Source organism: Littorina saxatilis, linkage group LG12 (genome assembly GCF_037325665.1).
Source record: "Littorina saxatilis isolate snail1 linkage group LG12, US_GU_Lsax_2.0, whole genome shotgun sequence".
Taxonomy (NCBI): domain Eukaryota; kingdom Metazoa; phylum Mollusca; class Gastropoda; order Littorinimorpha; family Littorinidae; genus Littorina; species Littorina saxatilis.
This window is the reverse complement of record NC_090256.1, coordinates 10283847-10310679: the sequence shown is the minus strand read 5'-3', so window position 1 is coordinate 10310679 and position 26833 is coordinate 10283847. Positions and strand designations below refer to the sequence as shown.

Here is a 26833-nt window from a genome sequence, read left to right as displayed (position 1 = left end):
GTTATTTGGTATGCCTTACTAATCTAGAGGTAGCTCTTAGTTGTCACTTGGTATGTCTTACAAATCTAGAGGTAGCTCTCAGTTGCCACTTGGTATGCCTTGCAAATGTAGCGTTGGCTCTCAGGTGTCACTTGGAATGCCTTACAAATCCACTTATTGCAGACTTTAAGCACTTTAAAGAAAACGGTCCAAACAGAGCAGTCAACAAGTAAAGCCAACTCGATCAGTGAAATCGATATGGCCGAAAACACAAAAACAACGAAGTGAGACAAACGGGAACCGACGTGTCAGTGACAAACCCCCTTTCTACAAAAACTCACGAGTATCTCTCGAATATTGACTATTTTCCCAATAACCAGTTGGCCCCTTGAGTGCAGTTGAGCGCCTAGCAACAAGTCCAGCCAGACCAAGTTTGAATCGCATGTAAGCAAATATATTTTAACTTTTTAAAACAATCTGTCAACTTACTTATTTCTAAAATAAAAGTATAAGGTAAAATAAAAGTATAAGGTAAAATAAAAGTTTAAGGCAAAATAAAAGTATAAGGAAGGTCGAATTAATCGAAGGATTGCACGAGAATAGAGTTACTTACCGTACACAAATTACCAGAAAAACATATTTTATTTTCACTAACATCAACTTTTGGAGAAATGCTGACGTGCGCATGTATCACTGCCCGTCGACTGCAAGTAATGGTTTAGAATAGTTTGTGTTTAATAATGAACATGTCGTACCATTCAGTGACTGTACCCTGTCTTGGCAAAGGCAACTCCGGTATTCTTGAATGCACGTCTTTTTCATTTCGACAGCATCACCACCTACCACCGGGCCCAGGAGCACTGCCAGTCCCTCAACATCGCCATCACAGTCTTCCACTACCGCATCGTCCACCTCAGCTGCTTCATCAACCACAACCCCATCGTCCACCACTTTGCCATCTTCCACAACTATTCCGTCATCCACCACCATTCCATCATCCACCTCCTCACCATCTTCACCGCCCACCACGGGGCCCATGAGTTCTGAGGCTGCATCAGTGACACCAACACTGTCTTCCACGATACCCTCATCAACAACAGCTGCATCATCCACAACTGCCCCATCCATTACAACCACCCCGTCATCTACAACCATTCCATCATCTACAACCATCCCAGAATCCACCTCATCACCATCTTCACCACCCACCACAGGGCCCAGGAGTACTGAGGCTACGTCAACCACACCAACACTGTCTTCCACCACGCAGTCATCCGCATCGCAGACAACTGCTACATCACCACCAACTACGGGTCCACGCTCTACAACAGTGCCAACCACTGCCATGTCTTCCACAGTCTCTTCCTCCACGTCTGCGCCTACGAGCACTGCAACGCCATCCACTTCAACCACGCAGTCCTCCACCACATTACCGACTACAACACCATCCTCCACCACAACGCCATCATCCACAACCATCCCATCTTCCACTACCATCCCGTCATCCACCACAACACCATCATCGTCAACCGCCCCATCCTCTACAACCACCCCGTCCTCTACCACTACCCCATCATCTACCACCTCAAGAACATCACCACCTACCACCGGGCCCAGGAGCACTGCCAGTCCCTCAACATCGCCATCACAGTCTTCCACTACCGCATCGTCCACCTCAGCTACCTCATCAACCACAACCCCATCGTCCACCACTTTGCCATCTTCCACAACTATTCCGTCATCCACCACCATCCCATCATCCACCTCCTTACCATCTTCACCGCCCACCACGGGGCCCTTGAGTTCTGAGGCTACATCAGTGACACCAACACTGTCTTCAACCACACCCTCATCAACGACGGCTCAATCTTCCACAACTACCCCATCAATCACAACAACCCCGTCATCTACAACCATCCCATCATCTACAACCATCCCAGAATCCACTTCATCACCATCTTCACCACCCACCACAGGGCCCAGGAGTACTGAGGCTACGTCAACCACACCAACACTGTCTTCCACCACGCAGTCATCCTCATCGCAGACAACTGCTACATCACCACCAACTACGGGCCCACGCTCTACAACAGTGCCAACTACTGCCATGTCTTCCACAGTCTCTTCCTCCACGTCTGCGCCAACGAGCACTGCAACGCCATCCACTTCAACCACGCAGTCCTCCACCACATTACCGACTACAACACCATCCTCCACCACAACGCCATCATCCACGACCACCCCATCTTCTACTACCATCCCGTCATCCACCAAAACACCATCATCGTCAACCGCCCCATCCTCTACAACCACCCCGTCCTCTACCACTACCCCATCATCTACCACCTCAAGAACATCACCACCTACCACCGGGCCCAGGAGCACTGCCAGTCCCTCAACATCGCCATCACAGTCTTCCACTACCGCATCGTCCACCTCAGCTACCTCATCAACCACAACCCCATCGTCCACCACTTTGCCATCTTCCACAACTATTCCGTCATCCACCACCATCCCATCATCCACCTCCTCACCATCTTCACCGCCCACCACGGGGCCCATGAGTTCTGAGGCTACATCAGTGACACCAACACTGTCTTCCACAACACCCTCATCAACGACGGCTCAATCATCCACAACTACCCCATCAATCACAACAACCCCGTCATCTACAACCATCCCATCATCTACAACCGTCCCAGAATCCACCTCATCACCATCTTCACCACCCACCACAGGGCCCAGGAGTACTGAGGCTACGTCAACCACACCAACACTGTCTTCCACCACGCAGTCATCCTCATCACAGACAACTGCTACATCACCACCAACTACGGGCCCACGCTCGACAGTCTCTTCCTCCACGTCTGCGCCTACGAGCACTGCAACGCCATCCACTTCAACTACGCAGTCCTCCACCACATTACCGACTACATCACCATCCTCCACCACAACGCCATCATCCACAACCATCCCATCTTCCACTACCATCCCGTCATCCACCACAACACCATCATCGTCAACCGCCCCATCCTCTACAACCACCCCGTCCTCTACCACTACCCCATCATCTACCACCTCAAGAACATCGCCACCTACCACCGGGCCCAGGAGCACTGCCAGTCCCTCAACATCGCCATCACAGTCTTCCACTACCGCATCGTCCACCTCAGCTACCTCATCAACCACAACCCCATCGTCCACCACTTTGCCATCTTCCACAACTATTCCGTCATCCACCACCATCCCATCTTCCACCTCCTTACCATCTTCACCGCCCACCACGGGGCCCATGAGTTCTGAGGCTACATCAGTGACACCAACACTGTCTTCAACCACACCCTCATCAACGACGGCTCAATCATCCACAACTACCCCATCAATCACAACAACCCCGTCATCTACAACCATCCCATCATCTACAACCATCCCAGAATCCACTTCATCACCATCTTCACCACTCACCACAGGGCCCAGGAGTACTGAGGCTACGTCAACCACACCAACACTGTCTTCCACCACGCAGTCATCCTCATCGCAGACAACTGCTACATCACCACCAACTACGGGCCCACGCTCTACAACAGTGCCAACTACTGCCATGTCTTCCACAGTCTCTTCCTCCACGTCTGCGCCTACGAGCACTGCAACGCCATCCACTTCAACCACGCAGTCCTCCACCACATTACCGACTACAACACCATCCTCCACCACAACGCCATCATCCACGACCACCCCATCTTCTACTACCATCCCGTCATCCACCACAACACCATCATCGTCAACCGCCCCATCCTCTACAACCACCCCGTCCTCTACCACTACCCCATCATCTACCACCTCAAGAACATCACCACCTACCACCAGGCCCAGGAGCACTGCCAGTCCCTCAACATCGCCATCACAGTCTTCCACTACCGCATCGTCCACCTCAGCTACCTCATCAACCACAACCCCATCGTCCACCACTTTGCCATCTTCCACAACTATTCCGTCATCCACCACCATCCCATCATCCACCTCCTCACCATCTTCACCGCCCACCACGGGGCCCATGAGTTCTGAGGCTACATCAGTGACACCAACACTGTCTTCCACAACACCCTCATCAACGACGGCTCAATCATCCACAACTACCCCATCAATCACAACAACCCCGTCATCTACAACCATCCCATCATCTACAACCGTCCCAGAATCCACCTCATCACCGTCTTCACCACCCACCACAGGGCCCAGGAGTACTGAGGCTACGTCAACCACACCAACACTGTCTTCCACCACGCAGTCATCCTCATCGCAGACAACTGCTACATCACCACCAACTACGGGCCCACGCTCTACAACAGTACCAACTACTGCCATGTCTTCCACAGTCTCTTCCTCCACGTCTGCGCCTACGAGCACTGCAACGCCATCCACTTCAACTACGCAGTCCTCCACCACATTACCGACTACATCACCATCCTCCACCACAACGCCATCATCCACAACCATCCCATCTTCCACTACCATCCCGTCATCCACCACAACACCATCATCGTCAACCGCCCCATCCTCTACAACCACCCCGTCCTCTACCACTACCCCATCATCTACCACCTCAAGAACATCACCACCTACCACCGGGCCCAGGAGCACTGCCAGTCCCTCAACATCGCCATCACAGTCTTCCACTACCGCATCGTCCACCTCAGCTACCTCATCAACCACAACCCCATCGTCCACCACTTTGCCATCTTCCACAACTATTCCGTCATCCACCACCATCCCATCATCCACCTCCTCACCATCTTCACCGCCCACCACGGGGCCCATGAGTTCTGAGGCTACATCAGTGACACCAACACTTTCTTCCGCAACACCCTCATCAACGACGGCTCAATCATCCACAACTACCCAATCAATCACAACAACCCCGTCATCTACAACCATCCCATCATCTACAACCGTCCCAGAATCCACCTCATCACCATCTTCACCACCCACCACAGGGCCCAGGAGTACTGAGGCTACGTCAACCACACCAACACTGTCTTCCACCACGCAGTCATCCTCATCGCAGACAACTGCTACATCACCACCAACTACGGGCCCACGCTCTACAACAGTGCCGACTACTGCCATGTCTTCCACAGTCTCTTCCTCCACGTCTGCGCCTACGAGCACTGCAACGCCATCCACTTCAACCACGCAGTCCTCCACCACATTACCGACTACAACACCATCCTCCACCACAACGCCATCATCCTCGACCACCCCATCTTCTACTACCATCCCGTCATCCACCACAACACAATCATCGTCAACCGCCTCATCCTCTACAACCACCCCGTCCTCTACCACTACCCCATCATCTACCACCTCAAGAACATCACCACCTACCACCGGGCCCAGGAGCACTGCCAGTCCCTCAACATCGCCATCACAGTCTTCCACTACCGCATCGTCCACCTCAGCTGCTTCATCAACCACAACCCCATCGTCCACCACTTTGCCATCTTCCACAACTATTCCGTCATCCACCACCATTCCATCATCCACCTCCTCACCATCTTCACCGCCCACCACGGGGCCCATGAGTTCTGAGGCTGCATCAGTGACACCAACACTGTCTTCCACGATACCCTCATCAACAACAGCTGCATCATCCACAACTGCCCCATCCATTACAACCACCCCGTCATCTACAACCATTCCATCATCTACAACCATCCCAGAATCCACCTCATCACCATCTTCACCACCCACCACAGGGCCCAGGAGTACTGAGGCTACGTCAACCACACCAACACTGTCTTCCACCACGCAGTCATCCTCATCGCAGACAACTGCTACATCACCACCAACTACGGGTCCACGCTCTACTACAGTGCCAACCACTGCCATGTCTTCCACAGTCTCTTCCTCCACGTCTGCGCCTACGAGCATTGCAACGCCATCCACTTCAACCACGCAGTCCTCCACCACATTACCGACTACAACACCATCCTCCACCACAACGCCATCATCCACGACCACCCCATCTTCCACTATCATCCCGTCATCCACCACAACACCATCATCGTCAACCACCCCATCCTCTACAACCACCCCGTCCTCTACCACTACCCCATCATCTACCACCTCAAGAACATCACCACCTACCACCGGGCCCAGGAGCACTGCCAGTCCCTCAACATCGCCATCACAGTCTTCCACTACCGCATCGTCCACCTCAGGTGCTTCATCAACCACAACCCCATCGTCCACCACTTTGCCATCTTCCACAACTATTCCGTCATCCACCACCATTCCATCATCCACCTCCTCACCATCTTCACCGCCCACCACGGGGCCCATGAGTTCTGAGGCTGCATCAGTGACACCAACACTGTCTTCCACGATACCCTCATCAACAACAGCTGCATCATCCACAACTGCCCCATCCATTACAACCACCCCGTCATCTACAACCATTCCATCATCTACAACCATCCCAGAATCCACCTCATCACCATCTTCACCACCCACCACAGGGCCCAGGAGTACTGAGGCTACGTCAACCACACCAACACTGTCTTCCACCACGCAGTCATCCTCATCGCAGACAACTGCTACATCACCACCAACTACGGGTCCACGCTCTACAACAGTGCCAACCACTGCCATGTCTTCCACAGTCTCTTCCTCCACGTCTGCGCCTACGAGCACTGCAACGCCATCCACTTCAACCACGCAGTCCTCCACCACATTACCGACTACAACACCATCCTCCACCACAACGCCATCATCCACAACTATCCCATCTTCCACTACCATCCCGTCATCCACCACAACACCATCATCGTCAACCGCCCCATCCTCTACAACCACCCCGTCCTCTACCACTACCCCATCATCTACCACCTCAAGAACATCACCACCTACCACCGGGCCCAGGAGCACTGCCAGTCCCTCAACATCGCCATCACAGTCTTCCACTACCGCATCGTCCACCTCAGCTACCTCATCAACCACAACCCCATCGTCCACCACTTTGCCATCTTCCACAACTATTCCGTCATCCACCACCATCCCATCATCCACCTCCTTACCATCTTCACCGCCCACCACGGGGCCCTTGAGTTCTGAGGCTACATCAGTGACACCAACACTGTCTTCAACCACACCCTCATCAACGACGGCTCAATCATCCACAACTACCCCATCAATCACAACAACCCCGTCATCTACAACCATCCCATCATCTACAACCATCCCAGAATCCACTTCATCACCATCTTCACCACTCACCACAGGGCCCAGGAGTACTGAGGCTACGTCAACCACACCAACACTGTCTTCCACCACGCAGTCATCCTCATCGCAGACAACTGCTACATCACCACCAACTACGGGCCCACGCTCTACAACAGTGCCAACTACTGCCATGTCTTCCACAGTCTCTTCCTCCACGTCTGCGCCTACGAGCACTGCAACGCCATCCACTTCAACCACGCAGTCCTCCACCACATTACCGACTACAACACCATCCTCCACCACAACGCCATCATCCACGACCACCCCATCTTCTACTACCATCCCGTCATCCACCACAACACCATCATCGTCAACCGCCCCATCCTCTACAACCACCCCGTCCTCTACCACTACCCCATCATCTACCACCTCAAGAACATCACCACCTACCACCAGGCCCAGGAGCACTGCCAGTCCCTCAACATCGCCATCACAGTCTTCCACTACCGCATCGTCCACCTCAGCTACCTCATCAACCACAACCCCATCGTCCACCACTTTGCCATCTTCCACAACTATTCCGTCATCCACCACCATCCCATCATCCACCTCCTCACCATCTTCACCGCCCACCACGGGGCCCATGAGTTATGAGGCTACATCAGTGACACCAACACTGTCTTCCACAACATCCTCATCAACGACGGCTCAATCATCCACAACTACCCCATCAATCACAACAACCCCGTCATCTACAACCATCCCATCATCTACAACCGTCCCAGAATCCACCTCATCACCGTCTTCACCACCCACCACAGGGCCCAGGAGTACTGAGGCTACGTCAACCACACCAACACTGTCTTCCACCACGCAGTCATCCTCATCGCAGACAACTGCTACATCACCACCAACTACGGGTCCACGCTCTACAACAGTGCCAACCACTGCCATGTCTTCCACAGTCTCTTCCTCCACGTCTGCGCCTACGAGCATTGCAATGCCATCCACTTCAACCACGCAGTCCTCCACCACATTACCGACTACAACACCATCCTCCACCACAACGCCATCATCCACAACCATCCCATCTTCCACTACCATCCCGTCATCCACCACAACACCATCATCGTCAACCGCCCCATCCTCTACAACCACCCCGTCCTCTACCACTACCCCATCATCTACCACCTCAAGAACATCACCACCTACCACCGGGCCCAGGAGCACTGCCAGTCCCTCAACATCGCCATCACAGTCTTCCACTACCGCATCGTCCACCTCAGCTGCTTCATCAACCACAACCCCATCGTCCACCACTTTGCCATCTTCCACAACTATTCCGTCATCCACCACCATTCCATCATCCACCTCCTCACCATCTTCACCGCCCACCACGGGGCCCATGAGTTCTGAGGCTGCATCAGTGACACCAACACTGTCTTCCACGATACCCTCATCAACAACAGCTGCATCATCCACAACTGCCCCATCCATTACAACCACCCCGTCATCTACAACCATTCCATCATCTACAACCATCCCAGAATCCACCTCATCACCATCTTCACCACCCACCACAGGGCCCAGGAGTACTGAGGCTACGTCAACCACACCAACACTGTCTTCCACCACGCAGTCATCCTCATCGCAGACAACTGCTACATCACCACCAACTACGGGTCCACGCTCTACAACAGTGCCAACCACTGCCATGTCTTCCACAGTCTCTTCCTCCACGTCTGCGCCTACGAGCACTGCAACGCCATCCACTTCAACCACGCAGTCCTCCACCACATTACCGACTACAACACCATCCTCCACCACAACGCCATCATCCACAACTATCCCATCTTCCACTACCATCCCGTCATCCACCACAACACCATCATCGTCAACCGCCCCATCCTCTACAACCACCCCGTCCTCTACCACTACCCCATCATCTACCACCTCAAGAACATCACCACCTACCACCGGGCCCAGGAGCACTGCCAGTCCCTCAACATCGCCATCACAGTCTTCCACTACCGCATCGTCCACCTCAGCTACCTCATCAACCACAACCCCATCGTCCACCACTTTGCCATCTTCCACAACTATTCCGTCATCCACCACCATCCCATCATCCACCTCCTTACCATCTTCACCGCCCACCACGGGGCCCTTGAGTTCTGAGGCTACATCAGTGACACCAACACTGTCTTCAACCACACCCTTATCAACGACGGCTCAATCATCCACAACTACCCCATCAATCACAACAACCCCGTCATCTACAACCATCCCATCATCTACAACCATCCCAGAATCCACTTCATCACCATCTTCACCACTCACCACAGGGCCCAGGAGTACTGAGGCTACGTCAACCACACCAACACTGTCTTCCACCACGCAGTCATCCTCATCGCAGACAACTGCTACATCACCACCAACTACGGGCCCACGCTCTACAACAGTGCCAACTACTGCCATGTCTTCCACAGTCTCTTCCTCCACGTCTGCGCCTACGAGCACTGCAACGCCATCCACTTCAACCACGCAGTCCTCCACCACATTACCGACTACAACACCATCCTCCACCACAACGCCATCATCCACGACCACCCCATCTTCTACTACCATCCCGTCATCCACCACAACACCATCATCGTCAACCGCCCCATCCTCTACAACCACCCCGTCCTCTACCACTACCCCATCATCTACCACCTCAAGAACATCACCACCTACCACCAGGCCCAGGAGCACTGCCAGTCCCTCAACATCGCCATCACAGTCTTCCACTACCGCATCGTCCACCTCAGCTACCTCATCAACCACAACCCCATCGTCCACCACTTTGCCATCTTCCACAACTATTCCGTCATCCACCACCATCCCATCATCCACCTCCTCACCATCTTCACCGCCCACCACGGGGCCCATGAGTTCTGAGGCTACATCAGTGACACCAACACTGTCTTCCACAACACCCTCATCAACGACGGCTCAATCATCCACAACTACCCCATCAATCACAACAACCCCGTCATCTACAACCATCCCATCATCTACAACCGTCCCAGAATCCACCTCATCACCGTCTTCACCACCCACCACAGGGCCCAGGAGTACTGAGGCTACGTCAACCACACCAACACTGTCTTCCACCACGCAGTCATCCTCATCGCAGACAACTGCTACATCACCACCAACTACGGGCCCACGCTCTACAACAGTGCCGACTACTGCCATGTCTTCCACAGTCTCTTCCTCCACGTCTGCGCCTACGAGCACTGCAACGCCATCCACTTCAACCACGCAGTCCTCCACCACATTACCGACTACAACACCATCCTCCACCACAACGCCATCATCCTCGACCACCCCATCTTCTACTACCATCCCGTCATCCACCACAACACCATCATCGTCAACCGCCTCATCCTCTACAACCACCCCGTCCTCTACCACTACCCCATCATCTACCACCTCAAGAACATCACCACCTACCACCGGGCCCAGGAGCACTGCCAGTCCCTCAACATCGCCATCACAGTCTTCCACTACCGCATCGTCCACCTCAGCTACCTCATCAACCTCAACCCCATCGTCCACCACTTTGCCATCTTCCACAACTATTCCGTCATCCACCACCATCCCATCATCCACCTCCTCACCATCTTCACCGCCCACCACGGGACCCAAGAGTTCTGAGGCTACATCAGTGACACCAACACTGTCTTCCACAACACCCTCATCAACGACGGCTCAATCATCCACAACTACCCCATCAATCACAACAACCCCGTCATCTACAACCATCCCATCATCTACAACCATCCCAGAATCCACCTCATCACCATCTTCACCACCCACCACAGGGCCCAGGAGTACTGAAACTACGTCAACCACACCTACACTGTCTTCCACCACGCAGTCATCCTCATCGCAGACAACTGCTACATCACCACCAACTACGGGCCCACGCTCTACAACAGTACCAACTACTGCCATGTCTTCCACAGTCTCTTCCTCCACGTCTGCGCCTACGAGCACTGCAACGCCATCCACTTCAACCACGCAGTCCTCCACCACATTACCGACTACAACACCATCCTCCACCACAACGCCATCATCCACAACCATCTCATCTTCCACTACCATCCCGTCATCCACCACAACACCATCATCGTCAACCGCCCCATCCTCTACAACCACCCCGTCCTCTATCACTACCCCATCATCTACCACCTCAAGAACGTCACCACCTACCACCGGGCCCAGGAGCACTGCCAGTCCCTCAACATCGCCATCACAGTCTTCCACTACCGCATCGTCCACCTCAGCTACCTCATCAACCACAACCCCATCGTCCACCACTTTGCCATCTTCCACAACTATTCCGTCATCCACCACCATCCCATCATCCACCTCCTTACCATCTTCACCGCCCACCACGGGGCCCTTGAGTTCTGAGGCTACATCAGTGACACCAACACTGTCTTCAACCACACCCTCATCAACGACGGCTCAATCATCCACAACTACCCCATCAATCACAACAACCCCGTCATCTACAACCATCCCATCATCTACAACCATCCCAGAATCCACCTCATCACCATCTTCACCACCCACCACAGGGCCCAGGAGTACTGAGGCTACGTCAACCACACCAACACTGTCTTCTACCACGCAGTCATCCTCATCGCAGACAACTGCTACATCACCACCAACTACGGGCCCACGCTCTACAACAGTGCCTACTACTGCCATGTCTTCCACAGTCTCTTCCTCCACGTCTGCGCCTACGAGCACTGCAACGCCATCCACTTCAACCACGCAGTCCTCCACCACATTACCGACTACAACACCATCCTCCACCACAACTCCATCATCCACGACCACCCCATCTTCTACTACCATCCCGTCATCCACCACAACACCATCATCGTCAACCGCCTCATCCTCTACAACCACCCCGTCCTCTACCACTACCCCATCATCTACCACCTCTAGAACGTCACCACCTACCACCGGGCCCAGGAACACTGCCAGTCCCTCAACATCGCCATCACAGTCTTCCACTTCCGCATCGTCCACCTCAGCTACCTCATCAACCACAACCCCATCGTCCACCACTTTGCCATCTTCCACAACTATTCCGTCATCCACCACCATCCCATCATCCACCTCCTCACCATCTTCTCCGCCCACCACGGGGCCCATGAGTTCTGAGGCTACATCAGTGACACCAACACAGTCTTCAACCACACCCTCATCAACGACGGCTCAATCATCCACAACTACCCCATCAATCACAACAACCCTGTCATCTACAACCATCCCATCATCTACAACCATCCCAGAATCCACCTCATCACCATCTTCACCACCCACCACAGGGCCCAGGAGTACTGAGGCTACGTCAACCACACCAACACTGTCTTCCACCACGCAGTCATCCTCATCGCAGACAACTGCTACATCACCACCAACTACGGGCCCACGCTCTACAACAGTGCCAACTACTGCCATGTCTTCCACAGTCTCTTCCTCCACGTCTGCGCCTACGAGCACTGCAACGCCATCCACTTCAACCACGCAGTCCTCCACCACATTACCGACTACAACACCATCCTCCACCACAACGCCATCATCCACGACCACCCCATCTTCTACTTCCATCCCGTCATCCACCACAACACCATCATCGTCAACCGCCTCATCCTCTACAACCACCCCGTCCGCTACCACTACCCCATCATCTACCACCACAAGAACGTCACCACCTACCACCGGGCCCAGGAGCACTGCCAGTCCCTCAACATCGCCATCACAGTTTTCCACTTCCGCATCGTCCACCTCAGCTACCTCATCAACCACAACCCCATCGTCCACCACTTTGCCATCTTCCACAACTATTCCGTCATCCACCACCATCCCATCATCCACCTCCTTACCATCTTCACCGCCCACCACGGGGCCCTTGAGTTCTGAGGCTACATCAGTGACACCAACACTGTCTTCAACCACACCCTCATCAACGACAGCTCAATCATCCAGAAGTACCCCATCAATCACAACAACCCCGTCATCTACAACCATCCCATCATCTACAACCATCCCAGAATCCACCTCATCACCATCTTCACCACCCACCACAGCGCCCAGGAGTACTGAGGCTACGTCAACCACACCAACACTGTCTTCCACCACGCAGTCATCCTCATCGCAGACAACTGCTACATCACCACCAACTACGGGCCCACGCTCTACAACAGTGCCGACTACTGCCATTTCTACGCTGTCCACTTCAACCATGCAGTCCTCCACCACATTGCCGACTACAACACCATCCTCTACCACAACGCCATCATCCACGACCACCCCATCTTCCACTACCATCCCGTCATCCACCACAAAACCATCATCTACAACTATCCCAGAATCCATCTCATCACCATCTTCACCACCCACCTCAGGGCCAAAGAGTACTGAGTCTACGTTAACCACATCGACACTGTCTTCCACTACGCAGTCATCCTCATCGCAGACAACTGCTACATCACCACCAACTACGGGCCCACGCTCTACAACAGTGCCGACTACTGCCATTTCTACGCTGTCCACTTCAACCATGCAGTCCTCCACCACATTGCCGACCACAACACCATCCTCTACCACAACGCCATCATCCACGACCACCCCATCTTCCACTACCATCCCGTCATCCACCACAAAACCATCATCTACAACTATCCCAGAATCCATCTCATCACCATCTTCACCACCCACCTCAGGGCCAAAGAGTACTGAGTCTACGTTAACCACATCGACACTGTCTTCCACCACGCAGTCATCCTCATCGCAGACAACTGCTACATCACCACCAACTACGGGCCCACGCTCTACAACAGTGCCGACTACTGCCATTTCTACGCTGTCCACTTCAACCATGCAGTCCTCCACCACATTGCCGACTACAACACCATCCTCCACCACAACGCCATCATCCACGACCACCCCATCTTCCACTATCATCCCGTCATCCACCACAAAACCATCATCTACAACTATCCCAGAATCCATCTCATCACCATCTTCACCACCCACCTCAGGGCCCAGGAGTACTGAGTCTACGTCAACCAAATCAACACTGTCTTCCACCACGCAGTTATCCTCATCGCAGACAACTGCTACATCACCACCAACTACGGGCCCACGCTCTACAACAGTGCCAACTACTGCCATGTCTTCCACAGTCTCTTCCTCCACGTCTGCGCCTACGAGCACTGCAACGCCATCCACTTCAACCACGCAGTCCTCCACCACATTTCCGACTACAACACCATCCTCCACCACAACTCCATCATCCACGACCACCCCATCTTCTACTACCATCCCGTCATCCACCACAACACCATCATCGTCAACCGCCCCATCCTCTACAACCACCCCGTCCTCTACCACTACCCCATCATCTACCACCTCAAGAACATCACCACCTACCACCGGGCCCAGGAGCACTGCCAGTCCCTCAACATCGCCATCACAGTCTTCCACTACCGCATCGTCCACCTCAGCTACCTCATCAACCACAACCCCATCGTCCACCACTTTGCCATCTTCCACAACTATTCCGTCATCCACCACCATCCCATCATCCACCTCCTCACCATCTTCACCGCCCACCACGGGGCCCATGAGTTCTGAGGCTACATCAGTGACACCAACACTGTCTTCAACCACACCCTCATCAACGACGGCTCAATCATCCACAACTACCCCATCAATCACAGCAACCCCGTCATCTACAACCATCCCATCATCTACAACCATCCCAGAATCCACCTCATCACCATCTTCACCACCCACCACAGGGCCCAGGAGTACTGAGGCTACGTCAACCACACCAACACTGTCTTCCACCACGCAGTCATCCTCATCGCAGACAACTGCTACATCACCACCAACTACGGGCCCACGCTCTACAACAGTGCCAACTACTGCCATGTCTTCCACAGTCTCTTCCTCCACGTCTGCGCCTACGAGCACTGCAACGCCATCCACTTCAACCACGCAGTCCTCCACCACATTACTGACTACAACACCATCCTCCACCACAGCGCCATCATCCAGAACCACCCCATCTTCCACTACCATCCCGTCATCCACCACAACACCATCATCGTCAACCGCCCCATCCTCTACAACCACCCCGTCCTCTACCACTACCCCATCATCTACCACCTCAAGAACATCACCACCTACCACCGCGCCCAGGAGCACTGCCAGTCCCTCAACATCGCCATCACAGTCTTCCACTACCGCATCGTCCACCTCAGCTACCTCATCAACCACAACCCCATCGTCCACCACTTTGCCATCTTCCACAACTATTCCGTCATCCACCAGCATCCCATCATCCACCTCCTCACCATCTTCACCACCCACCACGGGGCCCATGAGTTCTGAGGCTACATCAGTGACACCAACACTGTCTTCCACAACACCCTCATCAACGACGGCTCAATCATCCACAACTACCCCATCAATCACAACAACCCCGTCATCTACAACCATCCCATCATCTACAACCATCCCAGAATCCCCTTCACCACCATCTTCACCACCCTCCACAGGGCCCAGGAGTACTGAGGCTACGTCAACCACACCAACACTGTCTTCCACCACGCAGTCATCCTCATCGCAGACAACTGCTACATCACCACCAACTACGAGCCCACGCTCTACAACAGTGCCAACTACTGCCATGTCTTCCACAGTCTCTTCCTCCACGTCTGCGCCTACGAGCACTGCAACGCCATCCACTTCAACCACGCAGTCCTCCACCACATTACCGACTACAACACCATCCTCCACCACAACGCCATCATCCACGACCACCCCATCTTCTACTACCATCCCGTCATCCACCACAACACCATCATCGTCAACCGCCCCATCCTCTACAACCACCCCGTCCTCTACCACTACCCCATCATCTACCACCTCAAGAACATCACCACCTACCACCGGTCCCAGGAGCACTGCCAGTCCCTCAACATCGCCATCACAGTCTTCCACTACCGCATCGTCCACCTCAGATACCTCATCAACCACAACCCCATCGTCCACCACTTTGCCATCTTCCACAACTATTCCGTCATCCACCACCATCCCATCGTCCACCTCCTCACCATCTTCACCGCCAACCACGGGGCCCATGAGTTCTGAGGCTACATCAGTGACACCAACACTGTCTTCCACAACACTCTCATCAACGACGGCTCAATCATCCATAACTACCCCATCAATCACAACAACCCCGTCATCTTCAACCATCCCATCATCTTCAACCATCCCAGAATCCACCTCATCACCATCTTCACCACCCACCACAGGGCCCAGGAGTACTGAGGCTACGTCAACCACACCAACACTGTCTTCCACCACGCAGTCATCCTCATCGCAGACAACTGCTACATCACCACCAACTACAGGCCCACGCTCTACAACAGTGCCGACTACTGCCATTTCTACGCTGTCCACTTCAACCATGCAGTCCTCCACCACATTGCTGACTACAACACCATCCTCTACCACAACGCCATCATCCACGACCACCCCATCTTCCACTACCATCCCGTCATCCACCACAAAACCATCATCTACAACTATCCCAGAATCCATCTCATCACCATCTTCACCACCCACCTCAGGGCCAAAGAGTACTGAGTCTACGTCAACCACATCGACACTGTCTTCCACCACGCAGTCATCCTCATCGCAGACAACTGCTACATCACCACCAACTACGGGCCCACGCTCTACAACAGTGCCGACTACTGCCATTTCTACGCTGTCCACTTCAACCATGCAGTCCTCCACCACATTGCCGACTACAACACCATCCTCCACCACAACGCCATCATCCACGACCACCCCATCTTCCACTATCATCCCGTCATCCACCACAAAACCATCATCTACAACTATCCCAGAATCCATCTCATCACCATCTTCACCACCCACCTCAGGGCCCAGGAGTACTGAGTCTACGTCAACCAAATCAACACTGTCTTCCACCACGCAGTCATCCTCATCGCAGACAACTGCTACATCACCACCAACTACGGGCCCACGCTCTACAACAGTGCCAACTACTGCCATGTCTTCCACAGTCTCTTCCTCCACGTCTGCGCCTACGAGCACTGCAACGCCATCCACTTCAACCACGCAGTCCTCCACCACATTACCGACTACAACACCATCCTCCACCACAACGCCATCATCCACGACCACCCCATCTTCTACTACCATCCCGTCATCCACCACAACACCATCATCGTCAACCGCCCCATCCTCTACAACCACCCCGTCCTCTACCACTACCCCATCATCTACCACCTCAAGAACATCACCACCTACCACCGGGCCCAGGAGCACTGCCAGTCCCTCAACATCGCCATCACAGTCTTCCACTACCGCATCGTCCACCTCAGCTACCTCATCAACCACAACCCCATCGTCCACCACTTTGCCATCTTCCACAACTATTCCGTCATCCACCACCATCCCATCATCCACCTCCTCACCATCTTCTCCGCCAACCACGGGGCCCATGAGTTCTGAGGCTACATCAGTGACACCAACACTGTCTTCAACCACACCCTCATCAACGACGGCTCAATCATCCACAACTACCCCATCAATCACAACAACCCCGTCATCTACAACCATCCCATCATCTACAACCATCCCAGAATCCACCTCATCACCATCTTCACCACCCACCACAGGGCCCAGGAGTACTGAGGCTACGTCAACCACACCAACACTGTCTTCTACCACGCAGTCATCCTCATCGCAGACAACTGCTACATCACCACCAACTACGGGCCCACGCTCTACAACAGTGCCAACTACTGCCATGTCTTCCACAGTCTCTTCCTCCACGTCTGCGCCTACGAGCACTGCAACGCCATCCACTTCAACCACGCAGTCCTCCACCACATTACCGACCACAACACCATCCTCCACCACAACGCCATCATCCACAACCACCCCATCTTCCACTACCATCCCGTCATCCACCACAACACCATCATCGTCAACCGCCCCATCCTCTACACCCACCCCGTCCTCTACCACTACCCCATCATCTACCACCTCAAGAACATCACCACCTACCACCGGGCCCAGGAGCACTGCCAGTCCCTCAACATCGCCATCACAGTCTTCCACTACCGCATCGTCCACCTCAGCTACCTCATCAACCACAACCCCATCGTCCACCACTTTGCCATCTTCCACAACTATTCCGTCATCCACCACCATCCCATCATCCACCTCCTCACCATCTTCACCGCCCACCACGGGGCCCATGAGTTCTGAGGCTACATCAGTGACACCAACACTGTCTTCCACAACACCCTCATCAACGACGGCTCAATCATCCACAACTACCCCATCAATCACAACAACCCCGTCATCTACAACCATCCCATCATCTACAACCATCCCATCATCTACAACCATCCCAGAATCCACCTCATCACCATCTTCACCACCCACCACAGGGCCCAGGAGTACTGAGGCTACGTCAACCACACAAACACTGTCTTCCACCACGCAGTCATCCTCATCGCAGACAACTGCTACATCACCACCAACTACGGGCCCACGCTCTACAACAGTGCCAACTACTGCCATGTCTCCCACAGTCTCTTCCTCCACGTCTGCGCCTACGAGCACTGCAACGCCATCCACTTCAACCACGCAGTCCTCCACCACATTACCGACTACAACACCATCCTCCACCACAACGCCATCATCCACGACCACCCCATCTTCCACTACCATCCCGTCATCCACCACAACACCATCATCGTCAACCGCCCCATCCTCTACAACCACCCCGTCCTCTACCACTACCCCATCATCTACCACCTCAAGAACATCACCGCCTACCACCGGGCCCAGGAGCACTGCCAGTCCCTCAACATCGCCATCACAGTCTTCCACTACCGCATCGTCCACCTCAGCTACCTCATCAACCACAACCCCATCGTCCACCACTTTGCCATCTTCCACAACTATTCCGTCATCCACCACCATCCCATCATCCACCTCCTCACCATCGTCACCGCCCACCACGGGGCCCATGAGTTCTGAGGCTACATCAGTGACACCAACACTGTCTTCCACAACACCCTCATCAACGACGGCTCAATCATCCACAACTACCCCATCAATCACAACAACCCCGTCATCTACTACCATCCCATCATCTACAACCGTCCCAGAATCCACCTCATCACCATCTTCACCACCCACCACAGGGCCCAGGAGTTCTGAGGCTACGTCAACCACACCAACACTGTCTTCCACCACGCAGTCATCCTCATCGCAGACAACTGCTACATCACCACCAACTACGGGCCCACGCTTTACAACAGTACCAACTACTGCCATGTCTTCCACAGTCTCTTCCTCCACGTCTGCGCCTACGAGCACTGCAACGCCATCCACTTCAACCACGCAGTCCTCCACCACAATACCGACTACAACACCATCCTCCACCACAACGCCATCATCCAGAACCACCCCATCTTCCACTACCATCCCGTCATCCACCACAACACCATCATCGTCAACCGCCCCATCCTCTACAACCACCCCGTCCTCTACCACTACCCCATCATCTACCACCTCAAGAACATCACCACCTACCACCGGGCCCAGGAGCACTGCCAGTCCCTCAACATCGCCATCACAGTCTTCCACTACCGCATCGTCCACCTCAGCTACCTCATCAACCACAACCCCATCGTCCACCACTTTGCCATCTTCCACAACTATTCCGTCATCCACCACCATCCCATCATCCACCTCCTCACCATCTTCACCGCCAACCACGGGGCCCATGAGTTCTGAGGCTACATCAGTGACACCAACACTGTCTTCCACAACACTCTCATCAACGACGGCTCAATCATCCATAACTACCCCATCAATCACAACAACCCCGTCATCTACAACCATCCCATCATCTACAACCATCCCAGAATCCACCTCATCACCATCTTCACCACCCACCACAGGGCCCAGGAGTACTGAGGCTACGTCAACCACACCAACACTGTCTTCCACCACGCAGTCATCCTCATCGCAGACAACTGCTACATCACCACCAACTACGGGCCCACGCTCTACAACAGTGCCGACTACTGCCATTTCTACGCTGTCCACTTCAACCATGCAGTCCTCCACCACATTGCCGACTACAACACCATCCTCTACCACAACGCCATCATCCACGACCACCCCATCTTCCACTACCATCCCGTCATCCACCACAAAACCATCATCTACAACCATCCCAGAATCCATCTCATCACCATCTTCACCACCCACCTCAGGGCCAAAGAGTACTGAGTCTACGTCAACCACATCGACACTGTCTTCCACCACGCAGTCATCCTCATCGCAGACAACTGCTACATCACCACCAACTACGGGCCCACGCTCTACAACAGTGCCGACTACTGCCATTTCTACGCTGTCCACTTCAACCATGCAGTCCTCCACCACATTGCCGACTACAACACCATCCTCCACCACAACGCCATCATCCACGACCACCCCATCTTCCACTATCATCCCGTCATCCACCACAAAACCATCATCTACAACTATCCCAGAATCCATCTCATCACCATCTTCACCACCCACATCAGGGCCCAGGAGTACTGAGTCTACGTCAACCAAATCAACACTGTCTTCCACCACGCAGTCATCCTCATCGCAGACAACTGCTACATCACCACCAACTACGGGCCCACGCTCTACAACAGTGCCAACTACTGCCATGTCTTCCACAGTCTCTTCCTCCACGTCTGCGCCTACGAGCACTGCAACGCCATCCACTTCAACCACGCAGTCCTCCACCACATTACCGACTACAACACCATCCTCCACCACAACGCCATCATCCACGACCACCCCATCTTCTACTACCATCCCGTCATCCACCACAACACCATCATCGTCAACCGCCCCATCCTCTACAACCACCCCGTCCTCTACCACTACCCCATCATCTACCACCTCAAGAACATCACCACCTACCACCGGGCCCAGGAGCACTGCCAGTCCCTCAACATCGCCATCACAGTCTTCCACTACCGCATCGTCCACCTCAGCTACCTCATCAACCACAACCCCATCGTCCACCACTTTGCCATCTTCCACAACTATTCCGTCATCCACCACCATCCCATCATCCACCTCCTCACCATCTTCTCCGCCAACCACGGGGCCCATGAGTTCTGAGGCTACATCAGTGACACCAACACTGTCTTCAACCACACCCTCATCAACGACGGCTCAATCATCCACAACTACCCCATCAATCACAACAACCCCGTCATCTACAACCATCCCATCATCTACAACCATCCCAGAATCCACCTCATCACCATCTTCACCACCCACCACAGGGCCCAGGAGTACTGAGGCTACGTCAACCACACCAACACTGTCTTCTACCACGCAGTCATCCTCATCGCAGACAACTGCTACATCACCACCAACTACGGGCCCACGCTCTACAACAGTGCCAACTACTGCCATGTCTTCCACAGTCTCTTCCTCCACGTCTGCGCCTACGAGCACTGCAACGCCATCCACTTCAACCACGCAGTCCTCCACCACATTACCGACCACAACACCATCCTCCACCACAACGCCATCATCCACAACCACCCCATCTTCCACTACCATCCCGTCATCCACCACAACACCATCATCGTCAACCGCCCCATCCTCTACACCCACCCCGTCCTCTACCACTACCCCATCATCTACCACCTCAAGAACATCACCACCTACCACCGGGCCCAGGAGCACTGCCAGTCCCTCAACATCGCCATCACAGTCTTCCACTACCGCATCGTCCACCTCAGCTACCTCATCAACCACAACCCCATCGTCAACCACTTTGCCATCTTCCACAACTATTCCGTCATCCACCAGCATCCCATCATCCACCTCCTCACCATCTTCACCGCCCACCACAGGGCCCATGAGTTCTGAGGCTACATCAGTGACACCAACACTGTCTTCCACAACACCCTCATCAACGACGGCTCAATCATCCACAACTACCCCATCAATCACAACAACCCCGTCATCTACAACCATCCCATCATCTACAACCATCCCATCATCTACAACCATCCCAGAATCCACCTCATCACCATCTTCACCACCCACCCCAGGGCCCAGGAGTACTGAGGCTACGTCAACCACACAAACACTGTCTTCCACCACGCAGTCATCCTCATCGCAGACAACTGCTACATCACCACCAACTACGGGCCCACGATCTACAACAGTGCCAACTACTGCCATGTCTTCCACAGTCTCTTCCTCCACGTCTGCGCCTACGAGCACTGCAACGCCATCCACTTCAACCACGCAGTCCTCCACCACATTACCGACTACAACACCATCCTCCACCACAACGCCATCATCCACGACCACCCCATCTTCCACTACCATCCCGTCATCCACCACAACACCATCATCGTCAACCGCCCCATCCTCTACAACCACCCCGTCCTCTACCACTACCCCATCATCTACCACCTCAAGAACATCACCGCCTACCACCGGGCCCAGGAGCACTGCCAGTCCTTCAACATCGCCATTACAGTCTTCCACTACCGCATCGTCCACCTCAGCTACCTCATCAACCACAACCCCATCGTCCACTACTTTGCCATCTTCCACTACTCTTCCGTCATCCAGCACTATCCCATCATCCACCTCATCACCATCGTCACCGCCCACCACAGGGCCCATGAGTTCTGAGGCTACATCAGTGACACCAACACTGTCTTCCACTACACCCTCATTAACGACAGCTCCATCATCCACAACTACTCAATTAATCACAACAACCCCGTCATCTACAACCATCCCATCATCTACAACCATCCCAGAATCCACCTCATCACCATCTTCACCACCCACCACAGGGCCCAGGAGTACTGAGTCTACATCAACCACACCAACACTGTCTTCCACCACGCAGTCATCCTCATCGCAGACAACTGCTACATCACCACCAACTACAGGCCCACGCTCTACAACAGTGCCGACTAGTGGATGTAAGTGTTGTGTTAAGTGTATGCATTTGCTTTGTGTTAGTGTCGAGATGGGACTTTGATACACCCAATTGTGCTCTCGCATAAGTCGTGTGAACTTTTGGGATGTTGATCCTAACATTGAAATTTGTTAAAAAACACAAACACAAATCGTTTGTTCGAAGGTTGGTGAATTAATTGCTTTTGTTGTGTGTAAAAATGCACAAACTAACCGGTCTTCCACCCGCCACCCGCCGCCCTTTTTATGAGATTTTTTTAACAGCGGATACTTTTTTCTCCTTTTTACATTCAGTCAAGTTTTGACTAATTTACATGAAACTTTACATGAAAGTTTTTGGGTATGATATACCCAGACGTTTATTTTTTATTTTTTCGATAAATGTCTTTGATGACAACATATCCGGCTTTTTGTGAAAGTTGAGGCGGCACTGTCAAGCCTTAATTTTTTAAGCAAATTTATTGAAATTTTTGTCAAGCAATAGTTGATTCAGTCCGGACTGTGGAATTGCATTTCAGTTCGGAAGCCTTAAAATTAGTTATTTAGTTTGCTCATTAAAGTTGTCTTTAAAACCGAATTATCACTAACAGATTTTAAAATGATGGCATTGTATTCTGCATCTTCTCCTGAATTCAAGAAAATATAGATATGTCAGGTTTGCTTTACAAATATGCTCAGAATTAAAGAAAATAGGTAAAGTAAGTACTTCGGTTTGCATGCTTCCTGGAGACGAGCGTGAACCGTCTGTCTTCGGGTATGGTTAGACTATCAAAATGTAGTCTCGGCTACAACTGATTTATGATGTTGATCTATTAGTTTCATGCCGACTAAATGGTTTTGTATCGCTTCACGCGACTTGTTTTTTAGTGGGTTTTTTTTTTTAGGAAAACTGAGATTTTTTTTTAGACTTTAATTACAATGAAACTCCGACATCTATACTCACGTTATCTTTTTCAGCCTCCAGCACCTGTGACCGACATATTGAGTGGGGTGAATGGGGACCCTGCCTTCCCTGCTTCAATGGAACTCGTACTCGTGTCGGGTATGATATGAATTAATTTGAGGAAACGGTAAAATCGTGACATGATGCGAACAAAAACGTCTGAGAGAAGCAAAGGGGGAAATAGTGTGCTTCGCATGTTTGCATGACTTTCACGCGAACCATGAGTAACCCGAAGGCTGTGTCAAGTGCCATACCCATGTGTTGCACCCATGCCAGTGTAACATTCCACATTGTGTGTCTATCTTTTAAAAAAAAAAATATTTTAAAAAAAGCACAAGGGCTTCAAATATTCCAAAACGTTGCAACTGTTTGATATTGCAGAATCAAAAAACAAGAAAGCTAGGTATGTTGGAATGTTTTTTATTGACAAAACAATACATTCACAAATATTTCGACCCAACGGTCTTTTACGTGAACAGACAAACACATATTCACACAAAACTTATTTTTGGATTTGTTTGATATTGCGTTGTGAATTAGACTTTTCAAACAAAAGAGCCTAGCCAGTTCTGTATGAATGTATTTATCTCTCTTCAATCAACACATGCACGGAAACTTACTATGATCTATCTACTTATTCATCTATCAATCCTACTACATGTACTTGTGATCAAAATAAAGAGCAGGAGCCGTTACAATTTATTCGCTCATCTTTGTATCTTCGATCAGAACATGCACACAACTTGATGTGATCCGAAATAAACAACAGAAGCTAACGAAAGCTTTCACATTTCATTATTCTCTCATTTTTGTTCAATTATTCTATCTTCGATCAGAACAGGCACATAACTTGCTGTGATTCGATAAAAAAAACAAGTCGCGTAAGGCGAAATTACTACATTTAGTCAAGTTGTGGAACTCACAGAATGAAACTGAACGCACTGCATTTTTTCACAATGACCGTAGCTTGCCTCTTCTGCAAAACGGAGTGAAACTGACGAGCCTGTTTAGCGCGGTAGTGGTTTCGCTGTGCTGCATAGCACGCTTTTCTGTGCATCTCTTTGTTTTAACTTTCTGAGCGCGTTTTTAATCCAAACATATCATATTTATATGTTTTTGGAATCAGGAACCAACAAGGAATAAGATGAAATTGTTTTTAAATCCATTTCGGAAATTTTATTTTAATCATAATTTTTATGTTTTTAATTTTCAGAGATTGTTTTTAATCCAAATATAACATATTTATATGTTTTTGCAATCAGGAAATGACGTAAAATAAGATGAACGTAAATTTGGATCGTTTTATATAAACAAAATAATTATTATAATTTTCCGATTTTTAATGACCAAAGTCATTAATTAATTTGTAAGCCACCAAGCTGAAATGCAATACCGAAGTCCGGCCTTTGTCGAAGATTGCTTTACAAAAATTGCAATCAATTTGATTGAAAAATGAGGGTGTGACAGTGCCGCCTCAACTTTTACAAAAAGCCGGATATGACGTCATCAAAGACATTTATCGAAAAAATGAAAAAAATGTCTGGGGATATAATACCCAGAAACTCTCATGTAAAATTTCATAAAGATCGGTCCAGTAGTTTACTCTGAATCGCTCTACACACACACATAGACACACAGACACACATACACCACGACCCTCGTCTCGATTCCCTCTCTATGTTAAAACTTTTAGTCAATTGACTAAATGTAAAAAAAAAGTCGCGTAAGGCGAAAATACATCATTTAGACAAGCTGTCTAACTCACAGAATGAAACTGAACGCACTGCATTTTTTCAGCAAGACCGTATACTCGTTGCATCGTCAGTCCACCGCTCGTGGCAAAGGCAGTGAAATTGACAAGAAGAGCGGGGTAGTAGTTGTGCTGAGAAGGATAGCACGCTTTTCTTTATCTTTATTCTTTTTAACTTTCTGAGCTTGTTTTTAATCTAAACATATCATACCTATATGTTTTTGGAATCAGGACCCGACAAGGAATAAGATGAAATTGTTTTTAAATCAATTTCGGAAAATTAATTTTAATCATAATTGTTATATTTTTAATTTTTAGAGATTGTTTGTAATCCGAATATAACATATTTATATGTTTTTGGAATCAGAAAATAATGCAGAATAAGATGAAATTGTTTTTGGATCGTTTTATAAAAATATAATTTTAATTACAATTTTCAGATATTTAATGACCAAAGTCATCAATTAATATTTAAGCCTCCAAGCTGAAATGCAATACCAAACTTCGGCCTTCGTCGAAAATTGCTTGGCCAAAATTTCAATAAATTTCATTGAAAAATGTGGCTGTGACAACTTTTACAAAAAGCCGGATATGACGTCATCAAAGACATTTATCGAAAAAATAAAACAAAAACGTCTGGGGATATCATGCCCAGGAACTCTCATGTAAAATCTAATTAAGATCGGTCCAGTATTTTACTCTGAATCGCTCTACACACACACACGCACAGACACACACACAGACACACACACACACAGACACACACACACACACAC

At 51.5% G+C, this 26833-nt stretch overlaps 1 protein-coding gene across 1 annotated transcript in view; it reads left to right on the top strand.

Moving 5' to 3' along the window:
- LOC138982550 (mucin-3B-like) overlaps nt 1–26833 on the top strand; it is a 150947-nt gene that overhangs the window by 99586 nt on the left and 24528 nt on the right. The window contains exons 34-37 of the mRNA XM_070355864.1: nt 810–11898; nt 12004–21423; nt 21703–23369; nt 24322–24406. Of these exons, the coding sequence (XP_070211965.1) occupies nt 810–11898; nt 12004–21423; nt 21703–23369; nt 24322–24406 (22261 nt within the window). The remainder of the gene's footprint in view (nt 1–809; nt 11899–12003; nt 21424–21702; nt 23370–24321; nt 24407–26833) is intronic.